We start from the raw sequence: 20265 nt of genomic DNA on the forward strand, positions 1-20265 counted from the left end.
GACGAGGAATGGTAAAAACCATCTGGTGATTTGTTATATAGTGAGTGCTTCCTCCCTTATTTGTCGATTTTTTGCAAACTGACCAGTATCCACAGGCATTCCGAAAATTTCTCAGTCGAGTTCATTCAATTTTGCGCCATCTTCCAGGACTGCCATTCCACAAATACGGCATAAGGGATTCGCTTATCCAGGAATAGATTCCTACCGCCTGAATCACACCGACGCTCTGCGTCGCTAGCGTCGCTTATACTGTAAATAGCCGAGAAGCAAGTATGACGTCATTATCGCACGCGCTTGCTTGATACCTTGGACAGCATTGATTATATTTCCCATTTCCATTCCATAGGAAAAACGTACGTCAGGCCCATGGCACTCTGACAGATATCAAACCGTTATCCACCTCAACGCAATTCTATTGGTAACCGTCGCTTGAGCGGAAAACACTTGTAATTTGGTGCTCTAGTGCTTATTTTAAATTTTTCGCGCGTGTAAAGAGTGAGATTCTCAGGATGAAATGAGCTGTCTTCCCGAGCTTCCTTGAAAAAAAAAACATGAGAAGAATGATAACGAAAGGCAGGGGAGAATTTTCAGGATGAATGATTTTAGGAGAGACTGAAAGAAAGTAGGTTATTCGGGAATGTTCCATTGAGATGAAATTGGGGTAGAAGAAAGACGGTGGTGATCGAAGAAGTGACAAGATGGGGAACTCTTGTAGCAGTGGGCAAGCACATAAGGATAAGGACAACATGTCCCAAAGATCCGAAGAGTAAGTACACATTTTCACAGCTGAATGGAAATGTCGAAGTTCATCTGAGGAACACGATATTTTTTCATTTATTTTACACTATTCAAACTCATTTTATTGATCTGATCGAAGACAAAATGAAAATTTTTAAGAATATTTCCTCGTGAAAGTATCTGAAAATTCAAACATTATCTGGAAAAAAATTTCTCAACTGAATTACCTGATAAGATAGGTAAACTGGTACCGATTTTTCAGTTATAACTTCAGCAGAAGCAACAGTTAGTCCTCTACATCTTACAGATTCAATGACTCTTCAAGGGGAGTAAGATTGAATACCTAAATAAGGACAATCAATCGATATCAAAAAGTGGATAAATGTATTCATGAAAAAGCGAATCATATATAGATTTCTACGGGAATTTTTAGGATAAGCAAAGAATTTGAACTAATTACTGTATGCCAGAATATCGAAAGATTTGAAGTAGATATTTAGTAAATGCACATATAAGATTCGATTATGATATAGAAAAAATTAAATATTGTCACTTTTTATGAGCGAAATAACTCTGTATCATTACCTATATTTTTTTCAGAAGAATTAATGATAACTCATAATCAGAAATGCAAATGACCTTTGCTGTAAATCCATACAATTTTGGAATAGATCATTGCATACAAAAGCGCTGTTTTTATATTTTTTCATGTCAAGATGATAACTATACTCACCGATTTTTTCAAGGTATATCAACAGTTGAGAATTTAAATATTTCATTAATTCGGTTCGTTATTTAGCTAAAATAAAGGCCAAGAATAAGATGGCTGTTGTCTTTGTAAAAAATATGCATCGTTACTTTCATTGGTTCATATATCAGGTTCGATTATCTTAATGATTGCTTTCATATGGACTTCCCCTTTGAGAATGAATGAAAATTGCAGTCCTGGTGACGAGAGAATAAATATATCGTGAATCGAGTCATTTAGTTTCATATCGTTTTTACCCTTAAATCTGTGTGAATCAGTGTTAATTGAAATTTGAAGAAAATATGAAAAAATGAACAATTTTCAGTCAATTAATTAAATATTTCAGGCGTTAAAGTTTCCGTAAAATGTGGACTATCCAACAGACAAAAAGCATGTCATCTAAAAAAATGGATTATTAAATTTTTTTTAAGGTCGTTTTCGAAAAATCTCAGTGTCTTTCGGACCACCTGTAGAGTGATCCGAAAAACTGAAGAAGACGTGATATCTCTTCGGGAATTCAATAATTTTATAACGATCAGTTTTCAAGCCATGAGCACCATTATCATAAACATGAAGTAACTTCAGTTTATGCGCAAAGTAGAGTTTGAATCTTTGTTTTATTAGCCGAAAATCTTTAAGAGTTTACGACCGATCGAGTACTGCTTGACTCACCCTGTATATATTTTCGTTCGGTACCAATTAATTCAGTTTACATTCACCTACCTGAAAATGCTACTGTGATAGCGAAACATGTGTCGTGGTCAAATTGATCTAACATTATCCGCAAAATTTCTAGAATCAATATTCCTCGAATTTTCATAAAATATGTGGATGGAATAAATGAGCCCCACGTACCTGTCACAACAATCTTAATTCAAGGTACAACTAAAATAACTCATATTTATTTAATTCGTATTTCTGTTATACTCTGTCAAAATCCTGAGTTGTTATTTCAACACCCTGATTTTTATCTTATACAAATCCGAATATACCGACTGACGGACTCTGAAACGATAAAACAACATATAACTATAGTGAAGATTTATTCGACCTAATGACCTGATTTAATGAACTGGAAGACCCACCAATCCAATAGCGAAACTTTATTATCGAATGTGCGAGTCAACAAAAACATCGCTAAATATTACCATGTTGGAATTATTAATTCCTTTCGAGTGCTCCTGAAATATCCTTGTGGATGTTTATGAGAGGGACGGTCTATTTATACATACTTGAAAATTCGACGACTTTACTCACCCACTGTTGATTCACCGTTAGGACAGTTTCACAATTATTGTCAACGATACCGGGAAGGCGAAGTTTTGTCAGAATGGACTGTTGACAACCTTACTTTGTTTGTGTCATGTAACGATATTCTAGACATCACAAGCCAATTTTTAGTGGGAATTATTCCAGGAACATCACATGAATGCAATTTGCGGAATCTAAAATTCAACACGATACTTTTACTTTTCAATAATATATTCCTGAGACAAAGTCTCAAACTTACAACTAAACTGCTCCTCATGAGTTAGGGATATTGACTTAAATTGCAAAAAATATAGTTAAAATAAGATTTTTGTGATGAAAATTTATATTTATATGATTTGAAGTTGCATATTAATTTCAGCCTGTAGGTCTGCAGCGTATACAGGGTGGTTAAGAAAAATCGAGTAAAATAACGAAATTTTATTCTCAGAGAATTCAAGCATTTTAAGACTATCAATACAATGTATGGCTTCCACGGGCATCAATAACAGCTTGACATCTTCTTTGCATACTACACACGAGGTTGTTGAACATTTCTTGAGGAATTTGGTCCCATAAACGGGGCAGAAACTCTCTCAGATCAATTAAGAATTCTGGGGTAGGTTGATGATAATCTAATCTTCTTTGGAGCATATCCCATGCATATTCTATGCAATTCAAATCTGGTGAGTGCGGGGGTATTGGTAAATGTGGAATACCAAGCTCCTCGCGCGCATTCTCAACTATATGGCTGCACGGTGCGGTCTAGCGTTATCGTCTAGAAATTGAAAAGTTTCAACCAAAGATATTACACAATGTGTGTAATTTCTTTGGTTTCACCAACAGCACCGTTAAAATTTGGCACAACATTGTCAATGACATGCTCCTTATATTGTAAGGCGGTCATATTCCCAGGACAAATGTGTAGATCTGTACGCCCGCTGAAACATATCCCGGCCCATACCATAACACTACCCCCTCGGAGTGGATGGTCTTCTGGGACATAGCGACGATTACGGGGTATGCGTGAGGTTGTCCATACCCTTATTCTTCGGGAATCTAAAAATCGTCCATATCTGGATTCATCAGTGAAAAGGACACTACGCCATTGATCGTTCCAATTGATATGTTGCCTTGCCCATTCCAGTGTTTGACGCTTATGGTTACGTGTTATGTTAATGGAACTCCTCCTAATGGACGTCTAGAACCTAGATTCACCTCTCTCAAACATCGTCTGATGGTTTCGATGACTTGGATCCCATCTGCATTTTGATGACTATTCCGTAGCATTCTACACATAGATGTAGGGTTTCTTCTCGCCGAAACGGTGATGAAACGATCCTGAGCCTTGGTCTTTCCAACACGGAACCTGTCTCCCTGAACCTATTCCAAAGTCGAGCTATCACACTTTGGCTGACTTGGAGCCTTTCCGCTACAACAACCTAAGTTAGGCCATCCTGTAGCATTCCGATAGCCCTATTAGCCTCAGCGTTTGTTAATTTACGTCTTGGCATTTTCAGAAAACTCGTTTCAAATCGAAGCCGCTGATAAACTGACTTCTTTTCAAAATAAGAACATTCATGAAGCATATGCAAAGAACCAAACTTAAGAAAAAAGGCGACCAGATTGACGATATGTCTCATACTGATTTTTATTGGATCGATTCAAGTTGTTATTGAGTTATAAATGATTTTACAGCGATTTTCTCGAAGATTACATACTTTTAAAAACGATTGAATACGATATCCCTAACTCTTGTGGAGCAGTACCTATATATTTTTCCAAATGTATAAATTCTTTTTTGAGGAAAACGCAATCGAAGAGTTCCTTTTCTCTGATCGGGGTTTCAAATATGATTTTGAAAAGTATAGGTCTGTACTTGCAAGGAGAAAAATGTTGCTAGTGAATATTATTTTTACTGTGAGATTATGGTCTATTGTTGCAAAAAAAAAACGATAAAATCCGAGGAAACCCTGTATTTTTTTCAAGGAAATATTTTACATTAGCATATTGGGTCATATGCCATATTCTGGTCCAAATAGCCTGTCCTTAGCCTATATTTATGATTCACCCAGTATAAAGGTCTATGGCCGTTAGAAAAAGTGCATGCCATATGCCATTAATTTTTCAAGCACAGGGTGTCTGAATCAGTTTCCTTTGACCTGCCTTTGTATGCTTGTACCATTTTAATATCGAAGAAATTTTAATGGAGTATTGAAATCTAACACTTCTTGGTGGTGCCGAGTAAACACTCAACTATCATCACGAAGTATCTTTTGGCAGAACATATTTAGAATCTATATTATTTCATATTCAATATTTATAAGCTTGGCGCTATCATCATACGGTAGAATAAATATTTTTCTCGAAATATTGACTCAGATATACGGCAACAAATTTGAGCGCTCGGAAAATTACTGCATTTATGGAAAAGTACTCTCTCCACATCGTTTGGAGAAACTGAGAATGGATAAAATTCATTCTTTAAAGAAGTTATGAAATACGTTATGTTTTTTCCGAAAGACCTCGTCCCAACTCAGCTTGATCACAACCCTGGAAATAACATATTTCCAAGGACACAGTCTAACTTTCTATTTCCCTGAGTTTGAATCCCCCGACGAGAAATCAGGTCAGGCCATGGAATAATCCAATACATCTCCCGATCCTCACTGGCCTCGTACGTCATGACGTCAAATCCGAGGACATTTTAAAGTTCTCCAACATGTTCTGCCTTTCAAAATTCAGTAGACACGAAAGTATGAAAAATGGAAATTTCTGCTTATGTGAAGAAGTTTACCGCAGTGTTTTCAAAAGGTCACCCAAACAGATAAAATTCAACCTATTTAAAAAAAGATTACAATATTGGATGACTACGGATTCCTAGCCATGAAAAGCTGTATGAAAAATAAAATGGTAACCTGTTTTCACACTTTCCAGTGAAAAGGCTGGATGAAAATTCTTTACAAATTCTAAAAGTGAATATTTACCTTAAATGTACAAAATTTCCAATCTATTTTCATCAATTACTGAACCAAACATACTCGTTCACTTGAATTATCAAGCAAAATGTAGACAAAGATCCATGAACCTAACGAAGATCAATATGATTGTGTTCTCTTCAAGAAAATCAAATTTTTCCAGATCTGGAAGTTACCAGGTTCGTGCCACCGCCCCAACAACACCCCAGAAGGCGTCAATGAACCATGTTAGCAATAAAAACTGGGTGCTCCTCCAACCAGCCACCGCTGGCCAGAACCCGTTGCAACAAGCGTCAACGCAGACTTCGCCAGTCAACACAGGAAGGAAGCCGAGTTTAGCGAAGACGTTAAAAGGTGTGGCAGGGTCGAGCATTTCGGGTATAATAATTTCCTCTTTTCGGCTATATGCATGTTGGTGTCACTGTGACTGACACGCAATGGCTGTTGGGAGGCGAAGCTTTCGTAGGAAGCCCCATATCGAATGTTTTGGAATCATCCCCATGATATTTTCCGCATCTGCAGGTCTTGTTGGTGTAGCTTCCATACGACATCGACCATAGATTTGGTGTACCGTTGGTAACAACGTGTTATGGACTGGAAAAGATATCAAGTGGCAAATCTTTTTTAGGGGGCCCAAGTAAAACACCCATCAGCTCCTTGCTTTGATTGAAAAAAATCATGAATTTTGTCTCTACTGAAATGATTTCAACTCGCATAATTCTCTAATCATTTTTTCATCATCCGATAGAGAATTATGGGTTTGAATGAGCATGTTTCAAAAAAATTAAGATATTCAAGAATAGTAAACGGTCCACCTCATTTTTTCCACTATTGAACTGTTTTACCTGAGCCCACTAAAGATGATATTGTAATAACAAACACTTTGATAAAACTCGTAATCAAAATTTCATAAAATATTCGTTTTTTCCACTGTGGACTTTAATTGATATAAGCCGATCAATCCAATGATTCATACTCATATTGAGACTACAATTCACAATTATTGGTATCTGTTGCTTTGCTTGTTGCTTCCCAGATTGAATGAGAAGGGAAATCGATAGTGATTGGTATTGGTACTAAGTAAAACTAGTAGCAGATTACTCGTAAAACGTAAAATCAATCTGGAATATGGACTGTTCAACGTATCAGACAAGAAGATTTGCTTCATAATGTAATTGAAGGAGATAGACATATCAAATTAGTCATTCAGGAAATGAAGGGCTCCTTTCAAAACCCATTAGAATCGGAAAAAAAATATATTGAAAAACTAAGACCCAGACGTTCTTTGAAAAGATGGGAATTTGAGTAGCACTTTCATTTCAAGATGCCTAGATTTCTTATTCACAATAGAATATTACCTATTCCTTTCTCAATTTTAAAGATTCACTGACCTTTGATTATCAATTAATTCAGAATTATGTTGTATGGGAGTGAAAGATGTCTATTTGTCTTAATCACTTTTGGAGCGAATACTTACTGTCTGTTTTACTACGCGATCCAAACCCAGGAATGGCTTTATTGATTATGTATTTATTGTATCTATAGCCAATGTTGACTCTTCGAAAATTTGTCGATCTTTCATGGTTGTACTCATCGAATATATTCAACAGATTCCATGTCTCTAAGTTCACCACCAGCAACTGTAAGCCCTAGAGGATTCGATAAATTCGATAGGACCATACCGAAAGAGGTTTCCAGCTTAACAGAAAACCTCCAAAACCTCATAATGGGAAGGGTCAGTCAGGCGAAAGTATCGACGAGGACTAGGAAAATTGTAATATATGTATGCGCTGCTGATTCTCAAGGTGAATAATACCCACAGGTTGAAAAACATTCAAAAGTTACCATAATTGACGATATTTCTTATTGTTAGATGCACTATATTTCAATTATAAACCTCTCAAATTCAAATCTAGCGAACTATCGCTTTCATTGTCGTATTTCCAGACTGTTGTGTAGAGAAAGGAACTCTACACAATCAAATTTATCCGGAACTGAGGAAACTTTGCAGGGAGAGAGGGTATGAACTTCACATTGTCGATTTGCACTGGAAAACTCTCCTGGAAAAGCAACAAGACCACGAATTTCCTGAGCTTTGCATAGGGGAACTCACCAGTAGGTAGAGAAATATATTCGTTAAAACTTACCTACTAATTGAACCTTTCGCAGGGCAAATGGAAGTAGCGTATATAATTCCTGTGTTGTTCCTGAATAATTCATTAGGAACTCCGTTATTGCCAAATACAATAGAAAGTACCGACTTCAAGATGGCTATGGACAGTGCTACTAGTCAATCAGCCCAAAACATTTTGTCTAAGTGGTAAGCCTAAAGTAATGTTAATAAGTGTTAATTTCATCGTTAATTTCACCAACTACTCTGTCAGGTGTCAGCCACCTTTAGAAATACTTGATCTCCAGGCTTCAGAATTTGCTTCCTGCCTCAAGACTCTGAAAAACGTATACCTTTAGGTTCCAGATACCTCATTCACAAGGTTCCAACTTTCTCGACTTCCTGTGTCCCTCTGAATGCGTACGATTCAAATCACTGAATATTTATTTTAGGTACCAATTAGATAGCGATTCTCAGCCTCCATGCTACAGATTACAACCTATAAGCAGTCACATTCCAGGATTCAAGGAAACTTCTATAGAAGATAGGGAAAAGGCTTTCGAAGAATGGAGTTCGGAAATAGATAAAATCTTAGCAATACTCATCAATGTATTTTCTCAAGAGCTGAGAGATACCTACTTAACGACCGTAGTGGAACAAGTAAGTTATAGTATAAGAAAGGAGTTACAATTTACTGCGACCTTAAGGTCTGTTATGCCCCCCTATTAGAGCAGCTCTCGTTACTGCGTTATCTACAGCTGACCCTCCAGCTCCAGAACTCCAATGAACTCTAGTATCTTATCCCACTAAAGCCTACTGTCCAGGGTTATTACCAGATATTTGACTTCAGACTTCCATTCCATGATACCAAGCTATAATCCCCACTTCTATAAAGAGAACTCAGTACACAAATCACAAACATTCCTGATTCATCTCCTTATTTCTTCAGGAAGTCCATAACACGGTTTTCATGAGCCAGGAAATGGCTAAGAGGTGCATTTGGATGAACAGGGTATACATTCCTACTGTGAAAACTCCAGAAAACATGAGTCCAGTGGAATCAGAATTACATAGAAGACTGAACATACTACAGAAAGATTTAAGGGTAAGTTGTACATTATGTTTCAGACTTCTCAAGATATCCAATATGAATTTAAAATTTTCAGGATCAACTGGCTGAAAAACATATTGTACGCATATCTGTCAAATACGTAGAAGGTGGATTGAATGTTGAAATACCAGAACACGCTAATTACGTAGAACAAGTAACTGTACATTTGAAAAAGCATTTGGTGGAAATGATCAACAGCATTATAGAAGAGCATCAGGTTAAGTCCGTGCTGAAGCCGAGCTATGGGATTGAAGCCCCAGTATTTGAGGAGCTCAACCAACAGACTGGTTTCTGTCAGAAAGCGGCTCAATGTAGCATCAACAGAGAAAAGACTATAAATGAGATGAAAGAGTAAGTCGAGAAGTTTATAAAATATGTTTTCATTTTCATTTTCTTCGTTGTTGATGATGAGGTTTGGTTGATCATATTCGCGTTTTTCCAGATATATCAATAATCCCAGCAGCTCCCCACTAGTTTTATATGGTCCAGAAGGATGTGGAAAAACCACACTTCTTGCCAAAGTAGCCCAATGTTGTTCACAGTGGATACCCGAAGCCTTCCTTATAATGAGATTCATTGGAATCAGTGCACAATCTAGTACAATCGAGCAATTATTGAGTTCCATTACCAACCAGTGTTCAATTCTTACATATGGCCATAAGTGCTACTGTACTCATGTGAGTTACCATCGAATAGAATCTGACAACATGACAATGTGGTCGAAATAAACTGGACATTCTAATTACAGAATTTGGAGACTTACAAAAGAGTTTTGCCTTCTCTTATCGGTGCCAGTTGTCTTCAGAGGCCGCTTATAATACTGATAGATGGTCTGGATCAAGTGAGGGCTTACAGTTCAAGAACGATAGATTGGCTACCCGAAAGATTACCGGAAAACATCAAACTTATCCTGTCCGTATCAGAGAGAAGTCCGATGTATTCCGATCTGAAGACGAAACTGCCTGATGGAAAGTTCATCAAAATGCCTCTGTTGGGCGAGCAAGAAGCCAAGGGTATTCTTATGTCCAGTGTTATGCAATACAATCACAGCGTCAATTCTAAGATTCAGGATTGCGTTCTTAAATCCGTGCAAGAATGCACCTTACCATTATATTCTAAGGTGAGTGTGAAGATTGAAAGGGGTAGGTGTGTATTGATGAGCATGTTTCATGATTATTCTTTTAGGTTTTAGCCTGGCAGACCTCTTGGTGGGCGGACAAGGAGCACGATATTGTACCAAAGGGTCATGTAGATGACCAGTTGAAATTAATGTTGGAGGAATTGGAAACCATCATAGGTGCTTCACAAGTAGAGCATGCTCTAGCCTTAATAACTTGTTCCAAGCAGTGTGTTACAGATTCTGAGATGATAGATTTATTGGCTTTCGATGAGAAGTTCCAAAGCAACACCACTTATAGTGAGTTTTTAAAACTGTGTCCTTGATCGGTATTGATCATTGTCATTCTCGTTTATTTTCAAAGTTCTCTTAACTTTTGTTGAATTTTACTTCCTTCATTATTTGCAATACAAATTTTTCATTATTCTTCTCTTCTCATTTTCTTTTTTCCAGTTTCTTGGGCACCAGCATGTTTAATATGGTCCAGGCTTAATAAGCATTTAGCTCCTTTCCTCCAATGGACTCTAACTGGAGGTATTCTCGGGATAAAATGGAGAGACAATATGGTTCGTCGCACTGTAGCAGCTAGATATGAAAAATATTTGAAACGCGGAAATCAAGTCATCCATGACTATTACAAAGTGAGTAGCATGAGATGAAAATATGATGATTTCAACGATGTTTGAAATTCCCTTATTTGTCGAAGCATCATTTATAAATTAGAGAATTTTTCTTTTCTGCAGGGAAAATGGTGGAAGGATAAACCCAACAATATTATCGCAAGACTGGTACCACAAGATACATATTTGGGAAAATGGTATGCCTGTCAGAAATTGTTGAGCACTGCATGTTTTACCAAAGCTTCTTTAAGTTTTTTGATGAGTTTATTTTTATCGAATAAATATTTTAAAATGCTTATATTTATTCTTTTCCAGCATGATTCCATGTCCCATTAAAGAAAGATTTACTTTTTTATTTTTCCTTTAATCAATGGTTGGTTTTCATTTCGATCATAATTTTTTTGCGGTTTGCTAACGAAGACAGAAATACATTGAACACAAAATTCAAAAAATTTCGCATGAAGAAAAATATTACTGCGAGTGCAATAAAATAGAATTGATTTGCTAATGTTGAATTCTCTTCAAAGTGCAACATAAGGGAGTACGTTATATTTGTTGTTGGGGAAATATGATAAGAGTAATGTCATTAAGTGATGAAAAATAATAAGAAGCTTTTTAAGAGTGTGACTTTTTATTCCCAAAGCTATGTTCTCGAAGGATTCTCCATAACTTGATTATAGCTCTAAAAGTTTCCTTTCAGAGAGGATGGATCTACTTTAGATTCCGTGACAATCTAAAATGCTGTACATCGCAAGTGATGAAACATCGCAAGTGATGAAACATGGATACACTGCTAGGATCTAGAAAAATATCGACAATTTTAAGTTTAGTGAGATATTACAATAGTTGTTCGTTTTCTTTTGGCAGTTTATGGGTGTTGAAAATAAACTTCTTCAGACCATCTCAATAACATAAAAAGAAAATTTTCGCAACTTTAGTTGCTTCGTATCAAAAGAAATAAGAAAATTTAAGCATCACCGAAGTTAGCAGTCATTTAGATCCAATGTTATTTGGAAAAGTAGAGGTTAGTGAAAGAGCGGCTTTCCCCTGAACAAAAAGAAGATATTGAGGAAAAAATGTGTGTTTGGTCCTTCTTTATAGACAAAACGACATATGTAGGAAATCATTTTTCTGATACACGTGAAGAATTCAATAAACCAGCATAAGAAAGCGAAAAGCTCCCAGAAACATCAGTTTGTTTCAGGGTTTCTAGACTAATTCATTCAATAATTTAACTATATGACCATATTCATCAGATCCTAGTCCTGATCACCAGACATTGCAAGCGAATAACCTCAAGTACCTAGACGGCTAATAAACTTTTTTATTATCGAAAACTTCCTATATACAGATTCGAATTTCAGAGAAAATTATAAAATTTCATCTACTACTCGATTCCAAACGTTATTGGAAAAATAAACCAAGTCAGGAAAAGAACTGTCTGATCATCAACTAGATCCTGATTCCTGAAGCATGCAACATCGACTTTCATAGCAGTAATTCTTGAAAATCCAATTTCCTTCTATAAAACTAAAGGCGCAAAATTCTTTATGTACCGATTCCTATAGTCAATTCATTTGCGTTCATTTCTATTCTCGACTCATTGCTTTCAGTTACAATAGAAGAAAACTCGATGAACTACCCTTCCACCATTACCAGATATATTCAACAATAGAAAACTCGGAATACGTGAATGACATAGACTGGCTCTACAGCAAAATATGTGGGTCAAGTTGCTACCAAGTTCTGGAAGACATAAACTTACAATCATCCATTTCCAATCCATTCGTCAAACTATTCAGAGACTTCATCGAAAACTACGCCAGTGTTCTCAACTACGATGGAAGACAATTCTACTCGCACATGTACCAATATCTGGAGGAAAAAATCAGGAATGGAGAGCTCACGATGGAGGGAGCCGATGAAGGACTGGTGAAACTTCATGAATTAACAAAAAAACCTCCGGTTACTACACTGATTCCTGCCAACTCATCATGTCTGGACGACTTGGAAGCTTGCAACGATTCTGAGCCTACTTTCAGAGAGGTGCTTTACGATCAGATAATTGGGCTTCCTAATACCAATCAGTTCATAGTCAGTTTATCTACGGATGCAGAAATGCTCTGTGTGTGGGATGTCAAACAGTGAGTAGAAATTAAGTACTCCAAAATTCAAATAAACTGAACCAAAAAAATATACGTGTCAGATGCGCTTTTAGAATGTACACTGCTCAAGAGAAAATATACCCACTTTTTGCATTTGAATCAGTTTTGCCGTAGGATGGTCAAAATTCGATGGGATTAAATGGCAGCTCTGTATCCGTAAGAGCTAGGGAAAAATGGAAATGTTTTCGACCTCGATTATAATGGCTAAAACCTCAACAATTATTTAAGTGATTCCATATTTTTGGAAATTTTTCGATAGTCACCGGTGACTATCTAACGGCCGTTAGAGTAGTTTTTCTCTCAGTAAACATAACCGTGGATAAAAATGTGATACATATTCTGAAAGAGAAACTCTTCTAGTTAAAAATCTGTAAATTTTATTGAGCTCGATGGAGCCGTTCGGTCTTGAGGAATTCTCAAGTGAAATTTGCAATTTTTGAAAAATGCCATTTTCGAAATGAAAATCTAAACGAAGGGAGATAGGATTTCGAAATTGCTCGCAATGGATTCACCATGTTCAAAAACCTATATTTCCATACCAAAATTCCGAATATCTGGAACTGTTTAGTAAAAAATAATTTATTTTTTGTTTTTCCACTTTTCATTTTCGAATTGACTTCGAAGAGCTCTCTGGAGTGCAATTCTCTATTGAATCATCAAGTGTTTGATTTTCTAAAATCTTCAAAACAAATTCTATGCACTCCATATCCGAGGACAGTAATAGAACATCCTGATTTTTAGACAGAGTAGCAAATATATCATTTTAGGGGGGTCGCTAAACCCTTTCTCATTTTTGACCCAAAAAACACTATTACAAAGTGATGCATCTCACTGAATCAGTCTGATACACGCGTTTGTGACTTTTATACTGTATTCTGTGTCATTGGAAGGCAGTCCCGTACTCGAAATATTACACAATTTCCCTCAACTTTCAGGAATGATATCTCCGCCACCTTGAATTTTTTGTGTGAGCGATTTTTGGTAAAGTGATTAATCTGCATGATAGATGCGATATTATTTTTGATTTATTAAGATCTTTTTTTTTCATCTTAATAATTCATCTTTTTTGGTTTCAGATGCAAAAAAATAAGAACAATAAAGGGTGTACCTCATCCAACTAATTTAATTCCAATAGACAGACACAAATGTATAGTCCTATGTAAAAGGGAACTGATGATATTCGATCTGAACAAAGGCTGTTTTCTGAAAAAACTAAAAGGTGTTATGAATCAAAAAATGCCTTATTATGGACTTCATGACCAAAACCACCTAGTTGCCCTTAGTCGAAACAGGATGTATGTCAATTTAATGTATCTGGATACAGGTTAGTATATAGTTACATCAGCAATTTTATCTTATAGGTATCTCACATGGAATGTGAGTTTTCTGACACTTATTCTGAATTTTTAGGTGATTGTGTGACCACTTTCAAGGCTGGTGAAGATCGTTTCCTAAATTCCCTGCTGGTTTCAGGGGATGGAAGGTGAGATTTTTTTTCTACTATCCTAATTTATAATTATATTAAATCCCTCAAAAACTGTCATTGATTAGAATTATATAACTAACGGTTAATTCTTTCAGGATTCTCGTATGTGGGGATGAAACACAAAAACCTTTTCCTTTATTAGTTTGGAATTTAGAATCTAGAAAATTACTTTACGACTTTAGGATACCTTACCATGACTTCATCACTTCTTTGTCAGCAATAACATATGAGGGTGAGTGAAATTTTTCGAATTTTCCATTTAATTCGAAATGACTTGGACAAAACATTTTGAGATTCATTCTCAAAATGATTGTTCAGCATGTCCAATATTTCCAAGAGTAATCATCATCTTTAGGGTGATGTTTATCTTATTTAACCTCGAAACAAAAAATTAAATCAACTTTTCTTTCTGAGCTTGAAATTTGCTTCGTATACTTTTATTAATTCTACAGATGCGAAATTGTTAAAATATGATAGGATGCTATAATATAAGCCCAATTTTTTGCAGGTAGTTATGTATGTTGTGTTTGCCATGAAATCGACGAACCAAATCCTAATTTCATAGTCGTGTACGATTTACTAAGTGGGACACCGTTCAAAAAATGGAAGCCCTCCTGCAATACAGTCTCTTTAGAAATCAGTTCTCCTGGAGGGTGTGTCATTTCTGGTTTAGAAGACGCTACTATACTTATTTGGGATCTCATAACAGGTATGACAGAATCGAAAAATTCCAGAACAATTTAAAATATTGGTGGTCACCTTCTTGTTTTTCAGGTAACTGCAGGTATTCCTTATCAGGTCACACAGCTCCTGTCACGATGTTGAAACTGGATCCCACTGGTTTTATCTGCTTATCAGCTGATGCAGAATGCAGAGACAGATCTATTAGAGTCTGGGATCTTAATAAAGGTAAATTAACGGTGTAATCGCATAGGGTCACAGAGGAGTATGATTCTTAAAAAATGTTAATTTTTTTAATTTTCTCTTATCATTTTTGTTTACCAGAAAATATTTCCTTTTTACCTTCAGACTTTTTGTTTTCGTCTGTCGGTTTCATCCACAGATTTTTTATTTATACTCCAATACATTCCTTGATGTTCGAGTCAGCCTGTTTGTTTTTCGATCCAAAATTATTACTTCTAATACAATAAAACTACATATTTCAGGTCACTTGATATCTGTATATACCCCGAAGACCAAAATCACATCCAGCTGTATCACTGGAAACGGCCAACATATCGTTTTAGGATTAGAAAATTTGAAGGACCCACTCATCCTCCAACAGCGAGGGGTTGAGTTGAAATCAACGGAAGAAGAGGTTTACGGTGATAGTGAACACGATGGAAAAATCTTCGAATTTAAAGAAACCGACATATGCTGACCTGTGAATTATTGAATGAGGATGTAAAAATTGGGTGGAACTCTGAAAAGAAGGGATGCAAAACATTCTGTCGCTAAGTGTAGTAATAAAAAAATATGCCTTACTTGTTTGTTGACATTCAGAGACGATTTGCAATCAGCGCTGGTAGCAGTTTGACAAATGATGCTCTGTTGGAGAGACTTTGATATTCAAAAATTGAATGGAACGTGATACACGCATCTCCTGAAAATGAATAAGAAAATCCAGAATCATAGGAAGGCTGAATGTCAAAAAGAATGCGATTAAAATGAACATATTCAAAATATCGAAATGTATCTTCTTCATGAATTTTCAGTGCTGAAAGATTATCATTCATTTTGCTGAATTCTGACCTCAAACTCAGGAAATATGTCCATTCATATATTACGACTTGTATTGAAAAGCGTAATATGCTCGTCATTTTATTGAATCACTATAGTAATCTACAATTTCCATTTCTTCCAGTTTTTCTATATATGATTTGGAATGAGAGGCGAAATCAGTTTTTCAATTCCCCGGAATTTTCAATTGAAACGATAACTTAACTCTGGCGCAGCCAAGTGTAACTTACATTCTTTCAACGAACAATTTTGAACGAAAAAGCACTCTTTCCTAATGAAGAATAACCTTCTCTTAAGGTTGAATATAGATCGAAGAACAATAAAGTAGGTACATTTTATTGGGCTAACTATGCAATTAGACCAATGAACTTCATGACTTTCACAAACTTTAATGCAAATTGGCATAATTCAATTGAATGTGCAATTTCAAGATTTACTATGAGAGAGTTCTTAGTCTTCAAAAATGAATTTCAAGCTCAGCCAATGATTCGTTCTTATGAAGTTACCATCAAATAGTTTTGGATTCTTGAATATCGTATATCTATGGAGGGTAGCGGTCTCTACCCTTATCAAGAATATTAAGACGACCAATTCGTTTTTAAATATTGAAAGATTTCGCATTGACAAACAAGGGCAGAAGTTATAAACATATTTTTCCTAAGTATTATTCATCTCTTAATAATAATGAAGAATAAATTCCCATCTGGTATGTGGAACAAATAAAATTTCGTTCAAATATTATATTTATATGTTGTGATCATTATTGTGTACCCAAATAAATGTAACTAATTATAAAACGTATTTTCAATTCGAATTAGTGGTATTAAATGAGGAAGGCACTGCACAGAGTAAGGAGTGTTTGTACTTTATCAACTTCACAACCAAGGCGGTCACCCATCCAGATAGTGAACCTGATAAAAGCTGCTCGGATTACAAAAACTCCACTGCTTGTAGAGTTAAAACATGTGTAGATTCACTCGTTCCTGAGAAGTAACGCGGGACAGTCACCCCCAGACCACATCCTTCTATGTTACCAAAGAATTAATCTTTGGTGTAACAAGGGCTGTGACCAGACCGAGAATAAGTAAGTGACTTTCCCTCACTTATATGGTTTTCATTAAGAGAATATAGATAGCATTATCTTCTTGGGTTTTCACGGTCAGATGACGTTTCTGAGAAACTATGACTAACTTCACTCAAGTCTGCTGAGCTGAAAATTGATCTGGCAACGTCGTAATTAATCTCTATGGTTTTAAAATAATCTGTCAAAAGGATATCAAATCCATAAACAACATTTGTAACCCTAATGAATCAAAAATGGATATAAATAATACATAGTTTTAAATATATACATTGTGTCGATGAATAATAAATTATGGAAAACTCTGTAGAAAAAAATTCCCAAAACTGTAATACACCTTGGATAAAATGTATTTACGGCCGTCTGGCTTTCCTCTGCTTGTCGGCTGCAATCATCAGATACTGGATAATATTCTTCTCAAATTATCAGAATATTATACAGAACCATATAGAAGTATCTACACCTCTAAACGCATGGAGAAGGGTGAAAGAAGGCCTATATTTGCAATCAATTGGAATTAACCCGTATGATGGTGATGCTCTGCATGAAGCTCCAACTTCGCTCTTCTTCTACAAATATTTGTCAAATCACATCAGTTTATCCATAGGAACAGTTTTTATCATATTTGATATCATCACTGCCTGTGTTCTCTTTCTTGCCACGCGACAGTATATGTTTATGGTTTATGTGGAAAGGGAAGTGAATAGAAAGAATTATGCTAAAGGGACCGACGAATATCTATATTCGAATATGGATTTGAGGAGAGCTCCCATATATGTTGCAGCAACATTCTTATTTAATCCATATACAATTTTTAATTGTGTAGGGTTTGCCACAACAACTATATTCAATTGCTTTCTGTCATTGTTCTTATATTCTCTACTCAGTAGGAAAGTTTATATGAGCAGTTTTTTCCTTGCTATATGTTCAACAGTTTCACTCTACACTGTAGTACTTGTAGTACCAATGTGGTTACAATTCTATAAGCAATTCAATAGAAAACTCAGGGCAATTCTAAGCATTCTATTTTATGTTATAAATCTCAGTGCATTGGTATATTTTGCTTTAGCATTAGAAAAGACTAGTACATTCCTACATAGTGTATATGGCTTTACATTAACTGTACCTGATCTGAAACCAAATATTGGTTTATTTTGGTACTTCTTTACAGAAATGTTCGATCACTTTCGAGAACTGTTTATCTACTCTTTTCAGATCAATGCAACAATTCTGTATCTTATTCCACTAGCTCTCAAATTCCGTAATGATGTCTTTCTATTGATAACTGCTTTATTATATATTTTAACTATCTTCAAATCTTACCCATGTGTAGGAGATGTAGGCTTTGTGATTGGCTTGTTACCATGTTTCAAGCATTTATTCAATTATTCACAGCAACAGTTTCTGATACTTGTGATTTACCTTATAACATTTTGTCTAGGACCAATAGTGTGGCATCTATGGATTTATTCTAATTCAGCCAATGCAAATTTCTATTTTGGTGTTACTTTAGCTTTCGCAGTTGCTCAGATATTTCTTGTAACAGACATCCTTTTTGTTTATATTAAGAGAGAGTTTTCCTTATATTTTGGAAAGAAAAGAAAAATTAGAGGAAAAGATGCTATCCTAGTTTTAGAGTGAATGATTTTGTATGTATAAACTTCTAAATAAAATGTTTGTAGTCAATATTCTTTATTCTTTCCTAGCAACATTTTGGAACTTTTATGATTCTACAGTTCAATTAAAATTCCTTGCACAAAATATTTTTCATTCAGATTACAAGTAACAAGACAACTCGATTAGATGTAGTACCTGATGAAATAGTAAAAAATCCACTGAATTTGAGAATTACAATATCCCAACCTTTTGAGTAATACTAATTTTGTAGAAACATAAACCCATAGAAAAATTATGTAGTAATATAATTTGTGATAAAGAAATGAAGTAAATTGAATTATATTACATTTCAAAATGAAATAAACAATATATTTTCCTACCATAAAATCAAGTATTCTTCAAAAAACAATATTTCTATACAATTGAACATATTTTAAATGAATTGGTCATAAAAAATGTTCACTGATCACATCCCAATTATCGAAAGAATCCTCTTTTTTCCTTCCATTTTTCCTATTATCATTGGAGCACATATTGATTCCTTCTTCAGCATTCAATCAGAGCTTTGTCATTAATAGGATTCTTCATTTCCTTTTCTCTTTCAATATTTCAAATTCATCTCTCAATCCAAATTTTAATATCATTGGATTGAATCTTGCAATGAAAATGCATAACTGAAAATAAAAAAAATTGAGATTTAGTATTTAAATATTAAAGCCTTCAAGCCAAGTAACCAAAAAGTTCCAATGTGTTTGGTGCATTATTTACATTACCTTATGAACAATTTGAACATATTGACCTTTGTGATGGAGAAGAAGCAAAAGTAAATGTGTTATGTTATCCCAGTCTCTTCTGAGAATTGCATATTTTATAGCTCTCAATATTGCCCTCGGAGATGTCCAAAATATATCGAAATCTTGAGCCATTCGAGATGAACACTCAGTTATAGACTTGGTTGAATTATCTGGTTCAGCAGATAATTCATTTATTGCACGCATTATGTCCGCAAGAGATAATTCTCTCAAATTTTCCCCTGAAAAACTTGATTCTGCATCATATTCAGTTCCATTTATCTTCTGCAGAAGGCTTTTAGCTGCTTCAAAATTTTTTTTATCTTTAATTCCAAGCTTGGATACTTTCAAGTTCTCAGATTTCTTTTTCAGTATGTCTGATTTAACAGAACTTGGTTTCTTCGATATTTCTTCTAACTTTTTAGAGAACTTCATATTGCTTATTTTTCAAACAAGAAACCCCACAGCACAGATAACAGAACAAACACAACACAGTGTTGATTTTTGAGGTTGAAAAAAGCAAAGAGGAGAGGTTAGGTTAGGAAGCATGACAACTAGAGTGAACTTAGCAACGGTTTTCCAGCCACGGTTTCTGACGTACGGTGCTTCGATGGCGCGAGGCGGAGTCGACCGTGCGCGGCGTTGCCAAACTGCACAGAAGGAAGTGAACGATTCATTCGCTTGTATTTCGATATTATTTCATTGGAATGAGAGG

At 35.4% G+C, this 20265-nt stretch overlaps 3 protein-coding genes across 4 annotated transcripts; 2 read left to right on the plus strand and 1 right to left on the minus strand.

Moving 5' to 3' along the window:
- The first annotated feature begins 344 nt into the window (after window positions 1-344).
- LOC123306621 (NACHT and WD repeat domain-containing protein 2) lies at window positions 345-15805 on the plus strand. 2 transcript variants are annotated; one of them, XM_044888703.1, is made up of 20 exons: window positions 345-766; window positions 5876-6090; window positions 7323-7517; window positions 7660-7827; window positions 7882-8032; window positions 8275-8482; window positions 8772-8927; window positions 8989-9284; window positions 9376-9610; window positions 9682-10053; window positions 10119-10350; window positions 10504-10691; window positions 10794-10867; window positions 12284-12814; window positions 13912-14159; window positions 14246-14318; window positions 14417-14553; window positions 14830-15030; window positions 15096-15230; window positions 15488-15805. In XM_044888703.1, exons 1-20 carry the CDS (start codon window positions 699-701, stop codon window positions 15700-15702), a joined length of 4098 nt encoding a protein of 1365 aa, XP_044744638.1. In that variant the 5' UTR covers window positions 345-698; the 3' UTR covers window positions 15703-15805. The 2 variants fall into 2 exon arrangements, with proteins under 2 accessions (XP_044744638.1, XP_044744640.1); XM_044888705.1 differs by having other exon boundaries at window positions 5876-6066.
- Window positions 15806-17308: 1503 nt separating this feature from the next.
- On the plus strand, window positions 17309-18828 carry LOC123306626 (phosphatidylinositol glycan anchor biosynthesis class U protein). Its single transcript, XM_044888713.1, has one exon. It carries the CDS (start codon window positions 17437-17439, stop codon window positions 18781-18783), a length of 1347 nt encoding a protein of 448 aa, XP_044744648.1. The 5' UTR covers window positions 17309-17436; the 3' UTR covers window positions 18784-18828.
- A 219-nt stretch (window positions 18829-19047) lies between these two features.
- Window positions 19048-20060, minus strand: LOC123306628. Its single transcript, XM_044888715.1, has 2 exons — window positions 19533-20060; window positions 19048-19433 (listed from the first exon to the last, which is right to left on the minus strand). The coding sequence occupies exons 1-2, from the start codon at window positions 19983-19985 to the stop codon at window positions 19344-19346; spliced, it is 543 nt and encodes a 180-aa protein (XP_044744650.1). The 5' UTR covers window positions 19986-20060; the 3' UTR covers window positions 19048-19343.
- Between the last annotated feature and the right edge of the window lie 205 nt (window positions 20061-20265).

Source organism: Coccinella septempunctata, chromosome 2 (genome assembly GCF_907165205.1).
Source record: "Coccinella septempunctata chromosome 2, icCocSept1.1, whole genome shotgun sequence".
Classification (NCBI taxonomy): Eukaryota; Metazoa; Arthropoda; class Insecta; order Coleoptera; family Coccinellidae; genus Coccinella; species Coccinella septempunctata.

Bases quoted from the DNA above. Each gene is read 5' to 3' on its own strand.
- LOC123306621 (XM_044888703.1), top strand. From the start codon at position 699: ATGGGGAACTCTTGTAGCAGTGGGCAAGCACATAAGGATAAGGACAAC. The intron at 10,054-10,118 runs GTGAGTGTGAAG...TTATTCTTTTAG, and splicing joins CCTTACCATTATATTCTAAG to GTTTTAGCCTGGCAGACCTC. The intron at 10,868-12,283 runs GTATGCCTGTCA...CATTGCTTTCAG, and splicing joins GATACATATTTGGGAAAATG to TTACAATAGAAGAAAACTCG.
- LOC123306626 (XM_044888713.1), top strand. From the start codon at position 17,437: ATGGAAAACTCTGTAGAAAAAAATTCCCAAAACTGTAATACACCTTGG.
- LOC123306628 (XM_044888715.1), bottom strand. From the start codon at position 19,985: ATGAAGTTCTCTAAAAAGTTAGAAGAAATATCGAAGAAACCAAGTTCT. The intron at 19,434-19,532 runs GTAATGTAAATA...TTTTATTTTCAG, and splicing joins ATGTTCAAATTGTTCATAAG to TTATGCATTTTCATTGCAAG.